This window comes from Jaminaea rosea (assembly GCF_003144245.1).
Source record: "Jaminaea rosea strain MCA 5214 unplaced genomic scaffold BDZ90scaffold_4, whole genome shotgun sequence".
NCBI classification, from domain to species: Eukaryota; Fungi; Basidiomycota; class Exobasidiomycetes; order Microstromatales; genus Jaminaea; species Jaminaea rosea.
The window spans coordinates 805,564-826,426 of NW_020289978.1; the positions used below are offsets into that span (position 1 = coordinate 805,564).

The 20,863-nt window shown below is 58.9% G+C and overlaps 8 protein-coding genes across 8 annotated transcripts; 5 read left to right on the forward strand and 3 right to left on the reverse strand.

The window, feature by feature from the left end:
* Positions 1-24: 24 nt before the first annotated feature.
* Positions 25-2,061, forward strand: BDZ90DRAFT_251175 (DEAD-domain-containing protein). The gene is made up of 2 exons (XM_025507721.1): positions 25-897; positions 972-2,061. Exons 1-2 carry the CDS (start codon positions 77-79, stop codon positions 1,933-1,935), a joined length of 1,785 nt encoding a protein of 594 aa, XP_025363178.1. The 5' UTR covers positions 25-76; the 3' UTR covers positions 1,936-2,061.
* Positions 2,062-2,374: 313 nt separating this feature from the next.
* Positions 2,375-5,554, forward strand: BDZ90DRAFT_278921 (hypothetical protein; the record flags this gene model as incomplete). Its single annotated transcript, XM_025509131.1, has 2 exons — positions 2,375-2,770; positions 2,855-5,554. The coding sequence occupies 2 exons, from the start codon at positions 2,375-2,377 to the stop codon at positions 5,552-5,554; spliced, it is 3,096 nt and encodes a 1,031-aa protein (XP_025363179.1).
* Positions 5,555-5,661: 107 nt separating this feature from the next.
* BDZ90DRAFT_231551 (vitamin B6 biosynthesis protein) lies at positions 5,662-7,418 on the reverse strand. The gene is made up of 3 exons (XM_025505903.1): positions 6,991-7,418; positions 6,543-6,899; positions 5,662-6,462 (listed from the first exon to the last, which is right to left on the reverse strand). The coding sequence occupies exons 1-3, from the start codon at positions 7,180-7,182 to the stop codon at positions 6,004-6,006; spliced, it is 1,008 nt and encodes a 335-aa protein (XP_025363180.1). The 5' UTR covers positions 7,183-7,418; the 3' UTR covers positions 5,662-6,003.
* An 840-nt stretch (positions 7,419-8,258) lies between these two features.
* On the forward strand, positions 8,259-11,695 carry BDZ90DRAFT_231553 (ubiquitinyl hydrolase). The gene is made up of 4 exons (XM_025505904.1): positions 8,259-8,935; positions 9,009-9,125; positions 9,200-9,468; positions 9,539-11,695. Exons 1-4 carry the CDS (start codon positions 8,549-8,551, stop codon positions 11,526-11,528), a joined length of 2,763 nt encoding a protein of 920 aa, XP_025363181.1. The 5' UTR covers positions 8,259-8,548; the 3' UTR covers positions 11,529-11,695.
* On the reverse strand, positions 11,617-14,428 carry BDZ90DRAFT_152029 (hypothetical protein). The gene is made up of 2 exons (XM_025503541.1): positions 13,898-14,428; positions 11,617-13,827 (listed from the first exon to the last, which is right to left on the reverse strand). The coding sequence occupies exons 1-2, from the start codon at positions 14,346-14,348 to the stop codon at positions 11,705-11,707; spliced, it is 2,574 nt and encodes an 857-aa protein (XP_025363182.1). The 5' UTR covers positions 14,349-14,428; the 3' UTR covers positions 11,617-11,704.
* A 101-nt stretch (positions 14,429-14,529) lies between these two features.
* Positions 14,530-15,807, reverse strand: BDZ90DRAFT_251184 (peroxisomal membrane protein 4). The gene is made up of 5 exons (XM_025507722.1): positions 15,501-15,807; positions 15,378-15,415; positions 15,059-15,305; positions 14,784-14,985; positions 14,530-14,698 (listed from the first exon to the last, which is right to left on the reverse strand). The coding sequence occupies exons 1-5, from the start codon at positions 15,573-15,575 to the stop codon at positions 14,637-14,639; spliced, it is 624 nt and encodes a 207-aa protein (XP_025363183.1). The 5' UTR covers positions 15,576-15,807; the 3' UTR covers positions 14,530-14,636.
* A 56-nt stretch (positions 15,808-15,863) lies between these two features.
* On the forward strand, positions 15,864-18,247 carry BDZ90DRAFT_231555 (hypothetical protein). Its single transcript, XM_025505905.1, has 2 exons — positions 15,864-16,634; positions 16,712-18,247. Exons 1-2 carry the CDS (start codon positions 16,251-16,253, stop codon positions 17,912-17,914), a joined length of 1,587 nt encoding a protein of 528 aa, XP_025363184.1. The 5' UTR covers positions 15,864-16,250; the 3' UTR covers positions 17,915-18,247.
* Positions 18,248-19,030: 783 nt separating this feature from the next.
* On the forward strand, positions 19,031-20,667 carry BDZ90DRAFT_218910 (MFS general substrate transporter; the record flags this gene model as incomplete). The annotated part of the gene is made up of 3 exons (XM_025504382.1): positions 19,031-19,884; positions 19,957-20,314; positions 20,380-20,667. The coding sequence occupies 3 exons, from the start codon at positions 19,031-19,033 to the stop codon at positions 20,665-20,667; spliced, it is 1,500 nt and encodes a 499-aa protein (XP_025363185.1).
* Positions 20,668-20,863: the final 196 nt, after the last annotated feature.

Below are 20,863 nucleotides of genomic sequence, written 5' to 3' on the forward strand. Positions count from 1 at the left end.
CTCTTGCCGCTTTTCCGTCCGCACCTTCTTCGCTCCCTTCCACAACAACACAATAATTGCACGTCCACCGCTCAGAATGGACATGCCAACAGCTCCTAGAGGCGGCAAGCGCCCGAGTCATGGCGGCGGCAGCAACCGTGGTCACAAGTTCTCTCGCGGGGGTCGAGGCAGGGCTAGGGGTGGTGGCGCCAACGGCAATGGCATGCACACGGGCGTTCCTCGCCCTCGTCCTACGGAGACGCCAGAGGACAGCGAGGCTTCGCGTCCAGAGACGCCTTCTGCTGGCGGCTCTTCGCACCTCAGCACTACCCGATTCGACAGCCTCAAAGGCTCCATCGATGATCGTCTCCTTCGGGCCATCCCTTTCGAGCACATGAGCGTAGTGCAGGCGGCCACCATCTCAGACGCACTCCAAGGCTACGATGTCCTCGCTCAGGCAAAGACGGGAACTGGCAAAACCGTTGCCTTCCTTCTCCCAGTCATCTCGCGCCTCCTCCAGACTAAGCGCACCTCGGGCCGCATCTACACGCTCATCCTCTCGCCCACTCGCGAGCTGGCCATGCAGATCGAGAAAGAGGCAAAAATGCTCCTCGCCCATATCCCAGACATCGGCGTTCAATTCACTGTTGGAGGGACTAACATGAGTGCAGAGGCCAAGAGGCTCTTTGGACAGCGCTGCGATATCCTCGTCGCCACCCCTGGCCGTCTTCTCGACCACATCAACAACTCGAACCTTGGGGACAAGCTCTCGGACCTTAAGATCTTGGTCCTCGACGAGGCCGACCGCATGCTTGATATGGGCTTCCGCAACGAACTCGAGAAGATCAAGAGCAGGCTGCCTGACCGCAGGCAGAAGCCTCGCCAATCGCTCCTTTTCTCTGCGACCTATCCCAAGACGTGAGTCGAGACGGGGACGCAGCGAAACCATCTCACTGTATGCTGACCCATCTGTCTACTCAACGGAATCATAGTGTCATGGAGGTCGCCGACGTCATGCCCAACCACAAGTTCATCAACACCATCCCTCCTGAGGAGCAGAACACGCACGAGCACGTCCCTCAAGAGTATGACGTCGTCGAGCAGCAAGACGTCCTGCCCAGCCTCCTGACGCACATCCTCCTCGAGCAGCAGCAGATGCCTGGACAGGCCAAAATCATGGCCTTCCTTCCCACAGCTCGCGCTACGCAGCTTGCATTTGAGGCCATCACCAAGGTCGACGAGATCCTCAAGAAGCGCACTCAAGTGTGGGAGATCCACAGCCGCAAGTCGCAATCCGCCCGCGCAAAGGCGAGCGAGCAGTTCAGGCAGGCAAGCGACGGAATTCTCTTCTCATCGGATGTAGCCGCTAGAGGTGTAGACTTTCCCAATGTCAGCCTCGTCATTCAGGCAGGTCTGCCCATGAACAGCGATCAGTACATTCATCGCCTGGGCCGTACGGCTCGAGCCGGCGCCGCCGGGCGTGGTGTCTTGCTCCTCTCGACTTTTGAGCAGGTCTTCCTCTCTCAGCCGGCGATCAAGGCTCTTCGCCTCGCACCCCTCGACGCCGCCAAGCGTGCACGCGTTCAAGCCCTGCAACCGTCGAGCCAGCAGAGCATCAATTACGCTCTCACCAAGGTGTCTGACGAGACCAAGGCGCAGACCTATCAAGCCGCCCTTGGCTACTACAACTCCAGTCTCCGCCTCTTGCGATGGGACAAGCCAACTCTCGTGGCCACAATGAACGACTATGCGTTCAATGGGCTCGGCTGGAAGGGGCCGGGTACTCCTCCTCTCCTCGCGCAGACTGTGGGCAAGATGAGCCTCAAGGGCGTCCCTGGGATCAATGTTGTTAGGCAGCTGCCCGGAAAGGAGGGTGGTGCCCCTTCTCGTGGTGGTGGAGGTGGCGGCCGCGGTGGCGGTCGTGGGGGCCGTGGAGGTGGACGAGGTGGGATGTAGACGCGTCTGCGATTGCAGAATAACTAGACAAGGGCACTCGCTACACCTACACTTCATAGACGTTCTTTCTTTCTTGATAGTGTCGTGCTATTTCAGAAATACCCTCATTTCAGACCACTTCTACTGCTCTTCATTCGCGACCGCGTAGCTGGCTGACGAGAAGACGCAGCCAGGAAGCGTTGGGTGGTGGTGGAGGACGACGCGGCCTGAGCGCAGCGAGCGTCTCGACGCCTCATCTTTGCGGCGGGCCGCCCTCTGCTTCCGCTCCTTGTTCCTTTGTCACCCCTTCGTCCAATCAAGTGCCCTTAACTGGCGCACCAACCAGTACCTTGGCCAGCTGATTTTTTAATCTGACCATCACCGTCACCTCATCTCCTCGCACATCCCCCTCCCCTCCCCTTCTCTCCCTACTGACTCGTAGCATTCTCTCACCAGCATCATGTCGGCACCCTCTGGTTCCACCGTACGAGAGCAAGCAGTCGACTTCTTCTTGACCTCGTCGAGCCCGAGCAGCGTGCTGGCCAGGACTGTCGCAGTCGCTGCCGTCGCTGGAGGCTTGACGTACTATGCGACTGCAAATGCCAACGCTCGAAAACAAAGCAAGAGCAGCGACAAAGGCAAAGCAACCTCAGACGACTCCGACACTCGACCGCCTGCTCCGCCACCAAAGGACAAGAAGAAACGCGACGACGATATTACACGCAACGCACCTCAGCAGCAGCGATCCCAAGCGGTATCATTCGACGACGATGTGGGCAAGCGTGTCCGCTTCGAGAGCTTGGACAAGGATGAGATCCTAAAGCCCATACCCGTCGCCGTATTCTGGGACGTTGATGTGAGACTCGACAGCTGCGACGATCAGATGGCAGAGAGCGCTCGCTCACGCAGCATATACTTTTCAACCCTTCCCCATACGTAGAACTGCTCCCCACCTACCGGCTCCTCCGGCCGCGAAATCATCTCGAACATCCGCAAGCACCTAGCAAGCATCAATACGGGCACCGGCCCTGACCGCGAGAATCTCGGCCCCTCTGGCCCACTCATGAGCTTCAAAGCTTACTTAGAGCTGAGCTCCGCCGAGGGAGTCAGCGCACAGCAAGTCCAGCTCAGGAGCGAGCTCCAAGGCAGCGGCGTCTCTCTCATCGACACCCCCAAGTCTGGACGCAAAGACGTAGCAGACAAGATGATCATCGCTGATATCATGGCGTACGCACTCGATGTGCCGCCTCCTGCCCGCATTGTTCTTCTCTCCGGCGATCGCGACTTTGCCTATCCGCTCTCCCTCATTCGCGGGCGAGGATACCAAGTCGTACTCATTACACCGCCAGTGGGCGCCGTACCAATTCTCAAGGCCTCAGCCAACCACGTCGCGCGCTGGCGCCAGGACGTCCTCGGTATGGACCGAGATGGCTTTGGCAGGCCGTACGAGTTTGGCGGATCCGGGACACCCTCAAAGAGGAGTTCCAGCCCTGGACCATACAACAGAAGCGCCAGCCCGGGGCCATACAACCGCAGCACCAGCCCCGGACCTAGCGGCAGAACCACCCCGACGAACGGCCACCGTGCTGCATCGACTTCAGCTCAAGCGGCACCACCAGCTCCCGAAATGAAGTCTACCTCATCCCTCTCAGGACCTGGAGCAGGCCCTGTCCCAACGGTCTTCGCGCCACTCGTGCAAGCTCTCGAAGAATGCAAAGCCGAGGGACTCCCACGTCCTCTGCGCAGCAAGGTCGCGGTTCGCCTCACGGCGATCGACAAAGACGTTTATGAAAAGGCCGGCGCGACTGCGTGGAGAGACTACATCGCCGTTGCTGAGGCTGCAGGCATCGTAGTGCTCGGCAGTCAGGGGAAGACAGGTACTGAATGGGTCGCTCTGCGCACCCTGTCGGCACCTACGAATGATAACAACGGCATCAATGGCGATGGCTTCTCAGTCAAGCCAATGGGCTTCGCAGCCACTAGTGCGGCTTTTGTACCCAATGCCGGTACCAAGGCCAACGCCGAAGCGACCAAGACGAACACGGAAGCCAACGCTTTTAGCACTCCAGTTACGACTACGACTATGACTACTCGCAACAGCGACGCCTTCAGCGGCGAAGGTGCCATGACTGAGCTCGCTGCATCGCAGATCCCCGAGAGCACCTACGCCACCGTTCGCACAGACGACACGACTCTTCCGCCACCTGCACCCTTCATTCCTCTGCTCCGAGCAGTCCACGCCGCCGAGCAGATCACGCAACGCTCACCTCCTGTCACGTCTTTTGTGGGCCGCGTCCTCGAGCTCATGATCGAGTCGGGGCGCGTGGAGAATCCCTACGATGGCAGGTTAGAGACGTTTGGGACGCAAGTGAAGCGATACGGTACCTATATCACCGCGGCGTACAAGGCTAGAGTAGCGAAGCTCACACCTACAGAGAAACCGGACGTGCCCGCCTTGCAAGTGAGTCCGGCGTATTCCAACTGGCTGCAAGCTCTCGCTAGCAGCAGCAGCAGTAGCAGCGACGGGCCTAGCCCGCCGTCGCCTTCTTTGAAGAAGGCGACCGCCGCAGCGCGCCCTGTCTCGCCAGAGAAGCGAGAAGTCTTCACCGCCAGCACGCCCAGCAAAGCTGCCTCGTCGGGCAGCCTCAACAAGACCCCCATCAAAGTGTCAGCGGGCAAAGCCCCTGCATTTACGCCTAAGGCCGGGACAGCCTCGGGCAGTTCGGGTACGCCCGCCTCATCAAAGAAATCGCTCTACCTGGACGACACCCGCATCATGTCGCACAAGCCCAGCCAAGTGTCCATTCCTCTCCGTTTCTTCCCGCTCGCCAATGCCCTGCTCATCTCGCGCTCAGACGGGCGATTCTACATGACAGATAAGGCTTTGCACTCAGTCATCGCCAAGCACAAGAGCGTTGGCTCGCAATACAAGAGCAGCGAGGCATTTAACCACTACCTGCGCGAGGCCGAGCAGGCTGGCGTGCTCGGGCTGGAGAAGGGAAACAAGGAGGGAGTGCTCCACGTGAGGTTGGCCGACAAGTTGCGCGACCCGAGGGAGAAGAACAGTAAGGGCGGCGAGGGAGGAGAGAAGTTGCCGGTCGCTGGGGCCAACCCGTACGACACGAGTAGTGATGAAATAACGGCGGGATCGTCGTCCGCGGACGGAGAGAGTAACGGATGGGAGAGCGATCCGTCCAACAACTCACCCGTGCTTAGGCATGGCAAGGCTGCTGCCTTCATGAAAGGCAACGACAAGACCTCGACCTCCTCTTCCAGGTCAACGCCCAAGCTCGAGCCTATCGCCACTCCGCCTCCCGGCAGCACGCCCACTCTTGAAGATCGTAAGCGCTTCAAACCCTTAATGGACGCCCTTCTCGCCCTTCGTCGTGAGGAGAATCTTGTATGCGTAGACTTGCAGCGAGTCACCGACAAGATGGGCAACAAGATACCCAGCACGACGGGCGATTCAGAGACGTGGATCAGCGCCACTGGGTGTGCCAACTTGGGGAGCTACTTGATCTCCGCGAGGAACTTGGGCTTTGTCACAGCGCAAGCCAAGGACGGAGCCCGTGCCAGTGCTGCGGGAGAAGCGATTGTGCTGCGTTTGGGGGAGAGGTACGAGCGCAAGCAGAATGAGTGATGAGGATAGGGATAGTGACGAGGGGCCAGAGAAAAGGAGCGCCCCGCGTGAGCGCCTTACCCCGCCCGAGTCGAGATGATTCTGCCTCGGCGATTCTACTCCATCATGTGTGACCTCATCTCGTCTCATCTTTTTTACTCCCAAAATCGAAAGCGAACAAGCGAGCATATGTCTCGCCCTGCCACCATCTGCATTCAATGTGCAAGTATCCAGAGTGAGAAGCGTGATCGCGCGACCGTAGACGACCCCGCCTGAGTCTTTGGCTCGAAGGCTGCAGACAGCAGGCTTTGCGGTCTTCTGTGACTGTATGGCAATTTCATCTGAGCAGTCTGCTCCTTTTGCAAGATGAAGAGAGTGGTGAAGCAAGGCCGCGCATCCTTATAACTTCTTCGACCTCTCCTCCCCACATCCTCTATGCTTCTGCTTTTATGTGCGCCCGTGACTCTCGTCTACCACCCACGCCCCGACATCTTGCCTCCAGGCATGTTCTCACTGATCGTCAGTCCAACCATCGCCTCTCCCAGCCCGGTGCTGACCTCCGCCAGCTTGCTCGGGTCCTCGTAGTGAGCCACAGACTGCACGATGGCCTTGGCACGCTCTGCCTGGTTCTTGCCCTTGAAGATACCGGATCCCACGAAGACACCGTCCGAGCCCAGCTGCATCATAAGTGCAGCGTCAGCGGGAGTGGCCACTCCACCGGCGGCGAAGTTGACGACGGGGAGGCGCTTCAGGCGAGCAGTCTCCTTCAGGAGGTGGAAAGGAGCCGAGATCTCCTTGGCGTAGGCGTAGAGCTCCTCGTCGTTCATGCTTGCGGCGCGACGGATCTCGGCCTGGACGGTGCGCTGGTGACGGACGGCCTCAACGACGTTGCCTGTGCCAGCCTCGCCCTTGGTGCGGATCATGGCGGCCTGCAGCAGTAAGGAGAGGAAACATGTTCAGCACAAGCTCACGAGGTCTATCAGCGTCTCTACGCCACTGCGGTACTCACACCCTCGGAGATGCGCCTGAGTGCCTCACCCAAGTTCCTGCAGCCGCAGACAAAGGGCACCTTGAAGTTGTGCTTGTTGATGTGGTGCTCATCGTCAGCGGGCGTGAGCACCTCGGACTCGTCGATGTAGTCGACATTGAGCGATTGAAGGATCTGCGCCTCGACAAAGTGGCCAATACGGCACTTTGCCATGACTGGAATCGAGACGGCCTCGATGATCTCCTGGATGAGCTTGGGGTCGGACATGCGTGCTACACCTCCCTCAACACGGATGTCTGCAGGGACTCGCTCGAGGGCCATGACGGCACATGCGCCAGCCTCCTCGGCGATACGGGCCTGCTCGGCGTTGACGACGTCCTGCGCGAGAAGGGACAAGGCAAGGGTGTAGTGGCGTGAGCTCGGGGCTTGCGGTAATGATAGCTCTTTGGTCTCTCAATCGCCGACTCACCATGATGACACCGCCCTTGAGCATCTGGGCCAAACCACTCTTGACACCAAAAGTGCCGAGGTTGCTCGACTCGGGCTTGTAGGAGCCAGTGACCGAGCGAGAGAGGGCCGCCTTGTCGATACCGTTGGTGGCAGCAGCAGGCGCAGCGCCGGTACCGTTGCTGTGGATGATCGTAGGGTTCTCTGCAGACATTCTGGCGGGCGCGGTGTGAAGTTGGTAGGATGGGGTGAGAAGGGAAGAATCGGTCACACCGAGAGCTCTGATTTTAATCATCGGCCTGTCGTTGGCCTCCGCCTGACTTTGCTGACTCGAGCCGAGTCGTCGTCGTCGTCGTCGCCGTCGCCCGTCGCCGTCTCGGCCACTCTGTGATTTTTGGACTCGACTTGACTCTGGGGCCGACCGGAGAGGCAGCCTCTGCGTCGGGGAAAAGGTCAAGGCGTGCGTGCGTGCGTGCGTGCGTGCAAAGCTCCGCCGCACGCTACACACCTACATGGATAGGCAAAGCTTGCAGCCGCCACCAGCTAAGACCGCAGAGCTCTGAGCAGAGCAACAAGAAGAGGCGCAGGCGCAGCGTAATGATCGAGTCGCAGCACGCACGGTCACACACGCTCACACCTCACAGCGCGAGGGCGAGTCAGCAAGCAAGCAAGCAAAGGCAAGGGCAGAGGGAAGGAGAACCGGGATGGCGCCGAGCAACAAGCGGAGAGATGGTGAGAATAGAATACTGCTGAGTCAGTCGGTCAGACCCGGTGCTCGTTGTCGCAGAAAGCATGGCCGTGCGAATTCGATGTTCTAACAGCCCAGACCGATGACACCGCGTCTGCAACAACGAACGACAGACTGTGCTTGCCTGAATTTGAAGCAAAAAGAGACCTTCGTCCTTGACGGCTGAACGGGTGTTGACGCAAGTTGCTCATTCGTCCTCTACATGTTGGCGCTGATCGAAAGCAGGGAAAGGTGTGTCAATCACGATGTTCGAACCGGAAGGAATTTTCGCCTCTGGCGGCCAGCCATACCTGTGACTGGCGTTGGATGACGCGGAACGCGGATTGCAAACCGCTCGACCATCCAAGGTCTCGAGTGAAAAGGGGTCGCATGGGGAAAGTTGCCGTATATAATCAAACATCATCTTGCGACTGACCAAATCTATTCTTTTGCCCCTCGCCCCCGCCTTCTGCTCCATTGCCCGTGGTGGTGCACAGATCGTCAACAGGCTCCATCGTCGTCTCAGCGCTGAGCTTCCGCAGAGCATGCGTCGGCCATCTCGGTGGACTCGCGCCCATCGTCGCAGCGGTGCAGGGTCGTGTGTCGAGTGTCGTGTGCGGCGCGCTGGGCCTCCACGCCAAAAAGGTCGACTCGGAAGGCGGCCTGAGCGCGACTTCGTTGCTTTCCTACCACTGGTTCCCGTTCCCACTGTCCCTCTGCTCTGCCACCCAATCACATGAAGAGAGCAGGCAGTCCCTCTCTCCACCCTTCCTGTTCATCTAGCAATCACTCAAGGCCAATCTCAGAAACCAGCGCCAGCGCCAGCGCCTCTGCTTCTGCGCCGCCAGACGACATGGCCTGCTCACACCTCAGCGCGGCATTCACGTCGCTCAATCCACCACGCCCCTCGCAGCAGGTCCATCGCGACGAGTGCACCCTCTGCTTCGACGACCAGGATGGAGAGCTGGGTGTTGACGTCTGTCTCACATGCTTCAATGGCGCCTGTCCGCGCGAGCATTCGCGGCTGCACTTCCAGAAGACGGGTCATTCACTTGTGGCGAATGTAAAGAGGAGAAGGAAAGCGAAGCCGCCAGTCACAGAAGAGGACAAGAAGCAACAGCCACAGAAGCTTGCGATCGCAGCAGAGTCGGAGGAAGACATGTATGAGTGGGAGACGACGCCCAAGTGTCTGGCGTGCGATGCAGATGGACTGGGCAAGGTCTTGCCTAGGACGGACAAGGTGAGAGCGAGGCGACGGGAGAGAGCTTGGCCTCCCACCCAAGCGCTGACAAGTAGCCCCTCTCTTCCCGCAGCTTGATCAAGTGATCTCGGCAATGATGCGTTCCCTGTCCTCATCGCAGCAAAACGAAGTCAAGGCTTGGGAGGAGGAGATCGTACCTTGCAGTCACACCAGAGAGCTCCAGCAACAGGTGAGCAACGCAGCATCCTTCCCTCCCCCCATCCCTATGCGTAGCCCCATCTGACCTCTGCTTCATCTCTGCAGGGCCAACCCTTCAAGCTCGAAGCCTCGGGCTTAGCCAAGTGTGCAAAGTGCGACCTCACCTCGAACCTCTGGCTCTGTCTGACCTGCGGCAACCTAGGCTGCGGGCGAGCTCAATTTGGCGGTGTGGGCGGCAACTCGCATGGTCTCTCCCACTTCGAGGAGTCTGGCCACCCGGTCAGCGTCAAACAGGGGACCATCACGGCGGAAGGGACAGCTGACATCTACTGCTATGCGTGCAATGATGCGAGGATTGATCCGAATCTGGCAGAGTGAGTCGCGTTGAGCGAGTCAGGCAACAGCGAACTTCAGCTGATCTCATCTTCTGCTCCTCTCACACAGCCACCTCCATCACTTTGGTATCAACGTGATGTCCCTCAGCAAGACGGAGAAGAGCATGACAGAATTACAGCTCGAGCAGAACATGAAGTTTGACTTTACCATGACTGGTGAAGACGGCAAGGAGCTGGAGCCCCTCTACGGACCGGGCTTGACGGGGCTGCGCAACCTAGGAAACAGCTGCTACATGGCTTCGATCCTGCAGTCCCTTTTCGCTTTCCCAGCGTTCAAGACAAGATACGGCGACGCGTACCGACCGCACACGGCGGCCTGCGAAAATCCGCTGCCGGCTACGTGCTTGGAGTGCCAGACGGGCAAGTTGGCGGATGGGCTGCTCTCGGGGAGGTACGCTGTGCCGCGGGCATTGGACGAAACCGAAGAGAAGGAAGGCGTCGAGGGGCCGCGCTTCCAGGCTGGCATCCGCCCGTCGATGTTCAAGGCTCTCATCGGCAAGGGCCACGAGGAGTTCTCGACGATGCGGCAGCAGGACGCAGACGAGTTCCTCAAGCACATTGTTTCGGCGTTGCAGAGGGAGAGCAAGCGGTTGAGCAGCGGGGGCGCGGGAGCGACCTCCTCAGCAGCAGCAGCAGCAGCTAATAACGGGGCAAATCATAGCGCTGGCGCACCTACGGGCGACCCGACGTCCATCTTCAGCTTTGGTCTTCAACAGCGCTTGCAGTGCACCGAGTGCAAGCGGGTGAGGTATACAGTCGAGGCGCAAGATGCTGGTCTGAGCCTGCCCGTACCGCTGAGGCGGAAGCAGACCACAAGCGACGCCGTCTCATTCAGCAGCAAGGCTAAACAACCCGTTGAAGGGGTCCACGCCGTCCCCTCCACCACAAGTAGCAGCGCTGCTGCACTTGACGACGGCCCTGTGGAATACGAGCCTGTTCCCCTCTCTGAGTGCCTCGACATCTTCACTGCCCCGGAGACCCTCTCAGACTATCACTGCCCGCAATGCGACCGCAAGACGGCGGCCGTCAAGCAGACCCTCTTCACTTCCTTCCCCGACGTCCTCGCCGTGCAAGTACGGCGCTTCCAGCTCGTCAACTGGGTTCCGCAAAAGGTCGACGTGCCCGTTCTGGTTCCGCTGGAGGAGGACTTTGATCTTGACCGATACTTGGGGAAGGGCAGGCAGGCTGGGGAGGAAGAAATGCCTGACACCCGAGCGGAACAGTCTGGAGGTGGAGCTGCGGCAGGCCTGCCAGAATTTGACGCGGCAGCCATGTCTCAACTGACATCCATGGGCTTCCACGAAGTACGAGCGCAAAAGGCGTTGCTCGCTACGGGTAACACAGGGGATGCAGAGGCCGCTATGAACTGGCTGTTCGCGCACATGGAGGATACAGACATCGACGATCCGATCCAGCCCGCTGGCGCGGCCGCACCAGCAGGGGCAGCATCGGGTGCGCCGGACACCTCCATGCTGGAGGAAATGGGTTTCTCCTCAGCTCAAGCGCGCAAGGCTCTGCGTGTGAATGGTGGAAATGCAGAGATGGCCGTGGCGTGGCTCTTCGAGAATCCAGACGACCCAGGAGAGGAGGAAGGAGCAGCCGTAGCAGCGAACGATAATGCAGGCGAGTCATCAAGCGGGGCAAATGGCTCCGGCCCATCAGTGGTGGGCGGCTCCTCGCAGCTGCCCGCAACGTACCGCCTCAAATCCTTCGTTTCGCACAAAGGCCCCTCTGTCCACTCGGGGCACTACGTTGCCCACATCCGCACTCCGGAATCCCTCTTCCGTCCTAAAGGTGTCAACGCTGAGGGCCAGGTGAAGCAAGAGGGGGAGGAGGAGAAGGAGGCCTGGGTCTTCTTCAACGACGAGAAGGTAGTCAAGGCGCCACTGAGTGCGATGAAGGAGGAAAAGGAGGGAGAAAGCGGCGAGGGAGCAGGAGAGAAGAAGGATGTGGGAGTCAAGGGGCTGGTCCAACTGGCGTACGTGTACTTCTTTGAGCGTCAGGGTGGAGCGCCAGCTGAGGACGTCACAATGTCGTAGCGAAGCCGGGTTCGGGAGCATCAGGAGGCCCAATGAATTCGAAGCAAAAATTGTCCGCCTGTTTCACAGAGCGATTGATGTGAGTGTTGCAAGAGCCAGCGTGTATCGAAGTGATTTGGAGCAAGGCGACCTGCGCCCGGATGCAATTCGTTAGGCTTTTCCCCTCTCGCGACGTCTCAGCAATAGAAATCGGCCGCCTCCCTGATAACTGCCACCCGGCCGTCATCTACTCCGCCCGTGGCATCGTCTGGCGGCAGTCTCGACCGTCTGCGCTGCTGCTCGACATGCCCCATCTTATTCTTGAGAGCCGCAATGGCTGCCGCAGGTGTGTTAGCGGAGAGAGGTCCGAAAGATGTGCTATTCTCGCCGATGTTGCTGCTGTCGCTCGGCGGGGGCAGTGCGAGAGGGGAGACGACCTCGCCTAGGGAGAGTGGGGTTGAGAACAGGGAAGAGGGAGAAGGCATCAAAGTAGCCGGAATTGTCATTGAACCGGGAGTTCTGGTCGATGGTGGAATGAGAGGAGCCAGAGAAGACGTGCTCGAGTTGCGGACCTGAGGAGATGATGGAGGTGAGATGATGGTCTGGGATGAAGAAGGGGAGGAAGGCGTTGCAACGCCCTTGCCGCTGGGGTTAAACTGATTGGTCCTTGCGTCGTCGCTTGCAAGGGCATCGACAGCTCCAGCTACTTCGCCATCCGTGGCGCGCCTTCGTCTCCTTGGCGAGGCCGTCAACGTCGCTCCACTCGATGATCGCGACGTGTCAGCCGATGTTCCGACGGCTGTGCCCCTTGTGGGTGCCTTTCCCTTCCCCAACTCGCCGTACGTGTTCCACGAGCCCCGCTCCTTCTTCTTCGGGCCCATAAAGTCCCCACTTTGGCTGCGTCGCGGGGGACGAGGCGGTCCATCGCTTGCTTCCCGGCGTGGACTCGGCCCACGACGCCACATCAGCGTCGTCGTCGACGATGTTGATGAAGAACCAGGAGAGGTCGGGCTAGCCTCATTGGCTGCCCACCCAAATCCAGCGAGACCGCGCGTGGTAAGTTGCCCAGGGGATCCCGCCTCTCTCGACATGTACTTTCTCATTGTTCTCGAGCTCAGCAGGCTACCACCTGAGGGCCCACTTCCACCGCTCCCGCTGCTGCCACCGGCAGCGTTTGGGCTACTGGAACTACCACCATGATACCTCCTCGTCCACGATGCCAATGTGGGTGAAGGACTGGGCGACCGCGACGTCGTCCTCACACGACCAATGCTGCTCCCAGATTGTCGAGCCGTAGCTGCTCGCTCTTGATGAGCAAGGCGCTCCCGCGTCCAAACGTCGCTCATCAGGAGGAGCGTCGGAGGGGGAAGCGTGGTGGGGCGAGGAGGCTTCGCTCGCTGGGGCTTGGCATCGATCGGTGAGGGATAGGGAGAGGAAGCTGCACTTGCACTTGCGCTCGCACTCGCGACGGAAGCTGAAGTGGAAGGAAAAGGTAGGAACGGTGGTAGAGGAGGCAGAGGTGGCGGAGGAGGTGAAGGAGTCCAGCAGGACGGGCCGCACTGATAGCTGGAAAGTGACACCGTCGTTTGAGACCCGCCGGCAGGCGGCAGAGAAATGCGCTCCATTTCGGTGGGGAAGGGAAAGCCACTCGTCGTAAAGCGTCGTGGTGTGTGGGGCGAGTGCGGTGCCGTTGACTGGGCTTGAGAGAAGGAGAAGGAGGGAGAAGGGATCTCCGGCCAGCGACAAATGTCGCCAGATGGTCTTCGAATGTCGGCTTGCGGGGACGAAGGAGAAGTTGCTGTCCAGGTCTCCTCTACCTGAGGCGAGGCATGATGCGATCGGATTCCCGGCCCTTCGTGCTGCGAGATCGTGTTTTCCTTGCTGATATTGACGCTTACGTGGTCGAGGAGCACGCCAGCGCCGCCAATGTAAGTGTAGTCGATTTCGAATCGCTGCAGTCCTTCTGATTTGAGGCTGAGCGGGCGATTGCCAATGCTCTCGTAGAGAGACGTCTGCGACGAGCTTGGGTGCAGGCCTCCTTCCACCCGCTCGCTCGGAGATTGGGCCGATGTTGCAGTATCAACTGAATCGATGAGCTCTTCTGTCGAATGGACGGGCGAAGTGGGTGGCCCATCAGCGTTCGGCGACAGTGGACGCGGCGCGCGCTGTGCCTCTGCCGTGGCATTCGCCTCTTCCAACACGTGCAGGGCTCCATACGTGCCATTGACGTCCAAGGCGCTGTCGCGGATTGAGTGCGAGCCTGGGCGTCTGGCAAAGGAGCGCAGCTTGTCTTTTACGTCGCCCAAGCTTAGATTCGAGGCTATCGTGAGAGGTGCGAGAGTGTTCAGACACGGCGCTTGAAAGAGCCGCTTCAGACTGGTCGTACTTACGTCTTCGCCGCATCGAGGCATTGAGATTGATGCGAGCCGATCGAGGCGGCGTGTTTGGGGCAGAGATGCTGGCTATGGGCTTATGCGCAACTCCCGTGCCGTGACCGCAGGAGCTCAGAGGATGGCGAAAGATCTCGTCTACTGTCGCCTCGTAGGGTCGGCCCGAGTCTGCCTGACGATGAGTCACAATTGCTTCCTTGCGGGTGGCACCGCTCAAGATGACTGAGTTTCTGACATGTTTGAAGGCGCGGATGAGTTGTTGTCGGGCAGATGAAGGGGAGGGAGGAGGCGGCGGCGATACTCTGGGTGGAGGTCCTGTTATCTGGTTGCTGCTGCGGACAGTGCCGTCCGGTGTAGAATTTGTCTTTGCGGGAGCGTGGTCGCGTGAGCTAGTCTTCTGTGGGAAAGTCGAGCCCCTGCTCAGCAGGCGGGAGAGAAAAGCGATAAGCATCGGTCTAAGCTAGATGGCGCAAGGTGTGGTGGGCTGGCCGATGGCGCAAAGGGTGAGCAGGGAAAAGGTGCAACCTGGTATTCAGGCTACCCTCTTTTCCACGTTGTCCCGGATCGTTCCTGGCCAGGCGGCATCGATGGGCAACGGCGAGCACTCATCGATCGGTCTCTCTCGCCCTTCTCACCGGCAAAGCTCATCGTGTGTCATGGTCATTATTAGCTGGCGGCGGCCTGTAATTACATTACAGCATTGCGTCTACTACCTTGCCTCCGCCTATCTAGGCGCGCGCTATGTGTTGTGCCAGAAGAGATTGCGCAAGCTATCCCAGTGCTCAGCGTTATGATACAAGTCTGTCAGCGCGGATGAGGAGAGAAGAGGGAGTCAGGGAGGTCAGCAAGATAGCATGCAGTCTCGTTAGTGGCTACGCTCACTCACAATCCATCGAGTTGACAAGGCCATTCTGTAGCCTTACTCTCCTATTCTCGAAGAGCCACATCACGCATCCCCATACCAGTGCTGCAAAGATTTCAAATGACTTGCTGTCCGTAGGGATGGGCTTTTGAGCTGGGTAATCTGGCCTGACTTCTGCGCGGGGTAGCAGAGAGGAGACGCAACGGGCGCAAGAGTAAAGGACAATCTGCGAGGACGGAGGGGCAAGAATGTGAGAATCTGTCCACGGTGAACAATGTATGCGCTCTCGCAATGCTCACTTGCTCATTTACCGCAGTTCTTTCCCCGAATACGACCCATCCTCCCACGATACCGGCAATGAAGCTGTCCATGGACCGCGCCTTGCCTCCGTTTGTCCTCCTGAGCACAATCTGTAGGAACTTGTACAGGCTGGCGAACTTCATGAGGTTGAACGAATGCATACGTGTGGCCTTGATGATGAACTGCAGCTTCTCGCGAGGGGTACCACGGCCAAAGAGGAACGTCATGACGAGTGCGTGGGGGAACCTGGACAGCGTGGGGATAATATGGACGTAAACATGACTGTACTGTGATGGTCATGAGTCGCCTCTTGCTCACCTGATCTTGGCTCCGTAGACAGCTCCATTACGAGCGGCCTGAACGACAATGAGTGATAGCGAACACAGGCGAATGGAGCGTGTCAGCATCAACTCCGGCTCGATAACCGGCTATCGCACTCACCTTGAGGAGCGTGAAGAAGTCATGGTAGGCCGGGTTGAGGGCCAGCCTCGTTAGCGAATCGTGGAGGCCTGACATGCGGTGCAACGACGACGACGACGACGAAGCTATCGGTGTGGTGTTGATTCGTCGTTGGCGTTGCAAATGGAGGGCGGGGTCGAGCGACCCTTGGCCTGGCGGGGCTACGGAAAGGCGCGAATGCCGTGAGCCGGACTGAAGTCTCGTGCGTCTCTCCGGCGGTCTGAAAGCCTTGAGTGCTGCTCGACGTCTTTGCCGCGTGGTCGACTGCTCAAAGGACCATAAGGACAATCGACCTGCGTGCCTGTTCTGTTGAGTTGCTTCGCTGCGACGCAGCAGCAGGGCGGAACCACGGGAGCAGCACCAGGGCCGCCCCGCCAAGAGAGAGCAGAGCAGCACTCGGCTGCCTCGCCTCATTGACCCCTCTTCACTGCCAGACCCTCTGGCAGGATGCTTCGAAGCTGGCCCCTCTCCTCACTCCGTCAACAAAGCGCGGGCGGGCATGCCAGAGCGGCGCGGCGCCTTCACTCGTTCCTCGTCGTCCTCACACCCCGCCCGACACTCGACGCTACCGTCAATTGTACCTTTTTCCCTTCATTCCCGATCTCCTACCACTCCACGCACCAATAACTTTACGCTCTTTCCCTCTCTCACATCAACGTCAGCTCTCTTCAGGCAAGGGCAGCATCAACGAACCAAGCAAAACCGCTACTTCCTCCCTCCTCTCTTCTCACCATGGACGTGTTGATGGGCGGCTCGCTGCGAAAACGAGCCGATGAGGTTGCGTGCGCCAGTCAAGCCCTCTACACATATCCGACTGCTTCAGATGTCGTCGACTCTTCTGTCAACACTATCGTGAAGTGGGACAAGACCTGCCTCGACTCTGGTACCAACAAGATCGACATCTACCTGTATGCACCTACGTCTGCGAAAGCCAACCTACCCATTCACGCTTGGGTCGAGGTACCTGCTGACAAGGGCTCCTACGATATCAAGCTCAAGCCTGCATGGTGGAACGTCACCACTACGCTCTCACAGCAGACGCCTTTGAGTCTCAACATCGTCAAATCTGGCAATGAGCCGTGGGACTCGTCGAACCCTGTTGGGCCCACTTTTCAGGTTAGTGCAGGCGATTCAAAGACGATACGAAGAGCTCGTCCATGTGCTGATCCACTTTGTCCATCGCATACTTGTAGGCCCTTTACACGGCTCCAGCTCCGGGCAAAGACCCCCCTAGCGATGCCGTCCAATCGAGCGAGACCAAGAAGCTTATCCAAGCCTTCATCCAGGGAGGCCAATTGACGGGAGCAGGAAAGACGGCCGCTATCGTTTGCCCGATCATTGTCGTCGTCGTCGCCCTGGGCATCTTCATCCGCAAGCTGCACATCAACCGTAACAACAAGACAGCAGACTGGGCCGACCACATGGACAAGCGCATGTCACGCATTTCCCTCGACTGGACGAGCGGTGGTGATGGTTCAGCAGGTCCAGTACCAGGCAGTCGACCCGCCTCATACTACAATGCGCAGCGCCCCTCGGGCAACTTTGCTCGCCCCTCTGCCAACTTTGCACGCGCGAATGCAGACACGCGCAGCGTTGCTAGCACCAACTTCGCAGGACGAGGTGTTGGTGCAGCTCGCGCTATTCACGGCATCGACAACGTCGAGCCAGACTTTGTCGACGAGCACGAGATGCAGGCGAGGCCGAGGGGTCAGTCGATGTACGACGAGGGAAACCGTCAGTCGAGGATTTCATTTGCCAACGAGACGGCTGGCGACCGCGTCTCCCGCATCTCGTTTGCTCCCTCGAGCCAGCAGGAACATTCTTTCACTCGTGGACACAAGAACTCTGCGTCGATCCCTCGTGTCGGTCAGAACGGTCGTCAGCGTTCCGTCTACTCGGCCGCCGACCCGGACGCTCCGGCCGTCCCCGCCGTCGACCCATCGTACAGGATGCGAGACAGCGCCGCCTACGCCGACGCGACGCAGGACTATGACGATGCCGAGGAGCTGGCCGACGACGATGTCGGCGGGGCTCATGCCTTGGGAGCCAATGACGTGCAAGACCGCATGCGTGCAACGAGCGCAATGTCGAACCGAGAGTCCATGGCAGACTACCCTGCGGTACGCATGCTCAATGGCGAGGGAGGGGACGAGCAGATGTCGACAGGCATGGCTCCGCCTTCCAACTTGACGTCGCCGGACGACGCCATGAAGCAGTACGCTGCCATTCGATCAGGGAGTGCGCAGGGCACTCACAACCGTACGGGCAGCTCGACGGCGATGAGGACCCTATACACGCCGCAGCCGGGACTGGGCCACCGTACGCACGGCAGTGTGACGGGCAGCAGCTTGAATGAAGACGATGTGGTGGGCTACCGCGAGGCCAACATGCTTTGAGCAATCGAGAACACGGATTTCACGACCTTCAACGTCACCTGCACCCACACTCTTCTCAACATCTCTACCGGGCCGGCCCCACCACACCACTCAGGATCCCACAACGGACAGAGTCCTGCCTTACGCCTCCAAGCCTTTCATCGTTCACGCTCTATCAAGTCTCTCCGCGTTCTCCATTTCGTCCTCCTTCGTCTTTCTTTCAAGTGCACACCACCGCCCCTTTTACTCTTCGAGCCGGCGACGGATGATGATTCCCTTTTTGCTCTTCTTATGTTGACCCAACTTTCTTCTGCAGATCGTCTGCGACGCGATGCGATGCGAAAATGAATAAGCTGTACTCTTCGTTGCTACGCTGTGAGATGCGATGCCACGGACCTGTGAGTGAGCGCAAGCGTGAGGCGCGAGCTTAGGCCCGATTGGAATAGGCTATTCAGTCGATCGCAATCGCAAGTCTCGAGGGGCAAGGGCCGTCCTATCCGCGCCGGGTAAACAACACAAAGGCCGGACGGAGCGGGCGGCCGGCGGTAGTCTACTCGAGGTCGACGGGCATTTCACGTCAGGCCATTTCAGTCAGGGTCGGCTCACAAAGACGACGGCGAAGGCGGCGGCGACCAGGATGAGGTTCACACGCACTCACACTCACGCATGTTCGTGCATTCAGCCATCACTTTGACTCGTTGAACATTCGTCACAAGTCATCATCTCTAGCAACTGCATTTTCTCTGGATCACGCTCGACTCGCTCCCAATGAATTTCCGCCTCTCGTCTACATAGAGAGCAAGCAAGCAACCCTTTGCTCACCATCCAGTCGCCAATATTCGAAATCCAGCGCCTCTCGCTGCGAGAATGCCGTCCTCATCCTCATCATCGTCCTCAGCAACGCAGATCCAGGACTCAGCTACAGACAGCCATGGCCATGCTGCCAAGAAGGGTTCGCCGCCTAGCAACGTGCCCGGCGCACCTGTCGGAGCAGGAATGGATGCTGGTCCTCCGGATGGCGCCGAGGGAGGAGAGCAGCTGCGGCACAGTCCATCAGACGAGGACCGCACGATGGACGACACCTCAGGGTCCGCCCCCCACGAGCACAATGGCTCGCCAGGCGGGGCTGCCACCACAATGGGCGAAAAGGGTCCCAGCACCAACGATGCTGCGGGCAACGACGACGTCCGCTGGGTAGACTTTGCCCCCGACGACCCGGAGAACCCCTTCAACTTCTCCCCCGCACGTAAACGCATCATTACGGCTCTAGGCGTCTTCTTCACCGCCGAAGTAGCTGCTACGGCAGGAGCGTACGTGCAGGGGATCACAGGCATGGAAAGTGACCTCAACAATCGACACGAGCTTAGCTTGGCTGGAATTTCCCTCTATGCACTCGGTTTTAGTCTGCCGCCACTGATCCTCGCCCCATTCTCTGAGGCCTACGGGAGAAGAAATATTTTCCTTGCAAGTCACCTGCTCTACACCATCTTCTTCCTCTGCGTGGGATTTGCAGACAATATCTCTACAGTTCTCATCGGACGATTCCTGCAGGGAGCCTTTGGCTCTACGGGGTCGACGCTCACCGGTGGCCTGCTGAGCGACATCTTTCAGACTCAAGATCGTGGCGGTCCAATGGCGCTCTTTGCCACGGCAGCCATTGCAGGCACAGGATTCGGTCCTTTCTGGGCCGGATGGGTAGCGCAGAGACAGAGCTTGGGCTGGAGGTGGATTCAGTACATCCAGGCCATCTTTACTGGCGGAGGATTTCTCGCGATGGTCGTCTTCCTCAGCGAGACGAGGGGCTCCGTGCTGCTTGCAAGGAGGGCGGCGAAGCTGCGCAAGGAGACGGGAGATCAGAGGTACAAGGCGAGGGCAGAGGAGGAGAGAGCATCCATGGCTGTCCTGCTTAAGGTGTCGCTCACAAGGCCGCTCTGGTTGCTCGTGTCGGAGCCCATCGTACTCTTCTTTTCGCTCTGGATCTCACTGCTCTGGTGAGTCGATGCAGCGGCATCGAAAGAGGAAGTATCTGTTAGCTGACTTCTTGCCTCCCTCTCGCTGCACAGGGGTGTCATGTTCTCCCTCCTCGAAAGCATCGGCCTCGTTGCTGCTCTGCACGGCTTCACCGAGGGACAAACGGGTCTCGTCTTCCTGGCCATCGTCTTCGCCGCCGTGCTAGGCCAGCTCACCAACTCCATACAGAACCGCCTCTACATGCGCAACGTCGCACGCAAGGGGCCAGAGGCCAGGCTGTACCTCGCTATGGGATCGGCTGTCGCCTTCCCTGTCGGATGTTTCATCTACGGCTGGACGTCATACTCTGACGTTAGCATTGCGGGGCCGATCGTGGGCATCGTCATTTTAATGTGGGGAGTGCATGGAGTCTACCTGGCCGTCTTCAATTACCTGGCAGATTCGTATCTGGTGAGTCGGTGTGTCAACGCACACAAAGCAAGCAGCCTTCTGACCCTTGATTCTGGCAATTGCAGACCTACGCATCCTCAGCCCTCGCCGCGCAATCCTTCTCGCGTAACCTCTTCGCAATGGCGGTCCCCCTTTTCGCCGAGCAAGTTTACGAGGGCCACCTAGGCTATCACTGGGCGTCAAGTCTTGCAGGCTTCTTAGGTGCGGCTTTGGGTGTTGTGCCCTTTGTGCTCTTCTTCTACGGAAAGCAGATTCGGGCCAAGAGTCGCTTTTCTTTGCAGTTACAGAAGATGGAGAAAGAGCAGGAAGAGAGAGAGGAGAGGGAGAAGCAGAACAAGAGGGCCGAAGCATGAGCCATGTACAATATACGGACTACTCATAGAGACAGGATATGCTGTCATGCCATTGTGTGCTCGTATGCTTGTGAGGTGCTGCCCATTGCTCATGGCGAAGTGCGGGCCACCGTGAACGTGGAGCGGAAGTGGCGCGAGGGCCGATCGCGTCGATGTCGAGAGTGGATTGGCTGAGCGTAGAGTGGGCTTTCCTCGA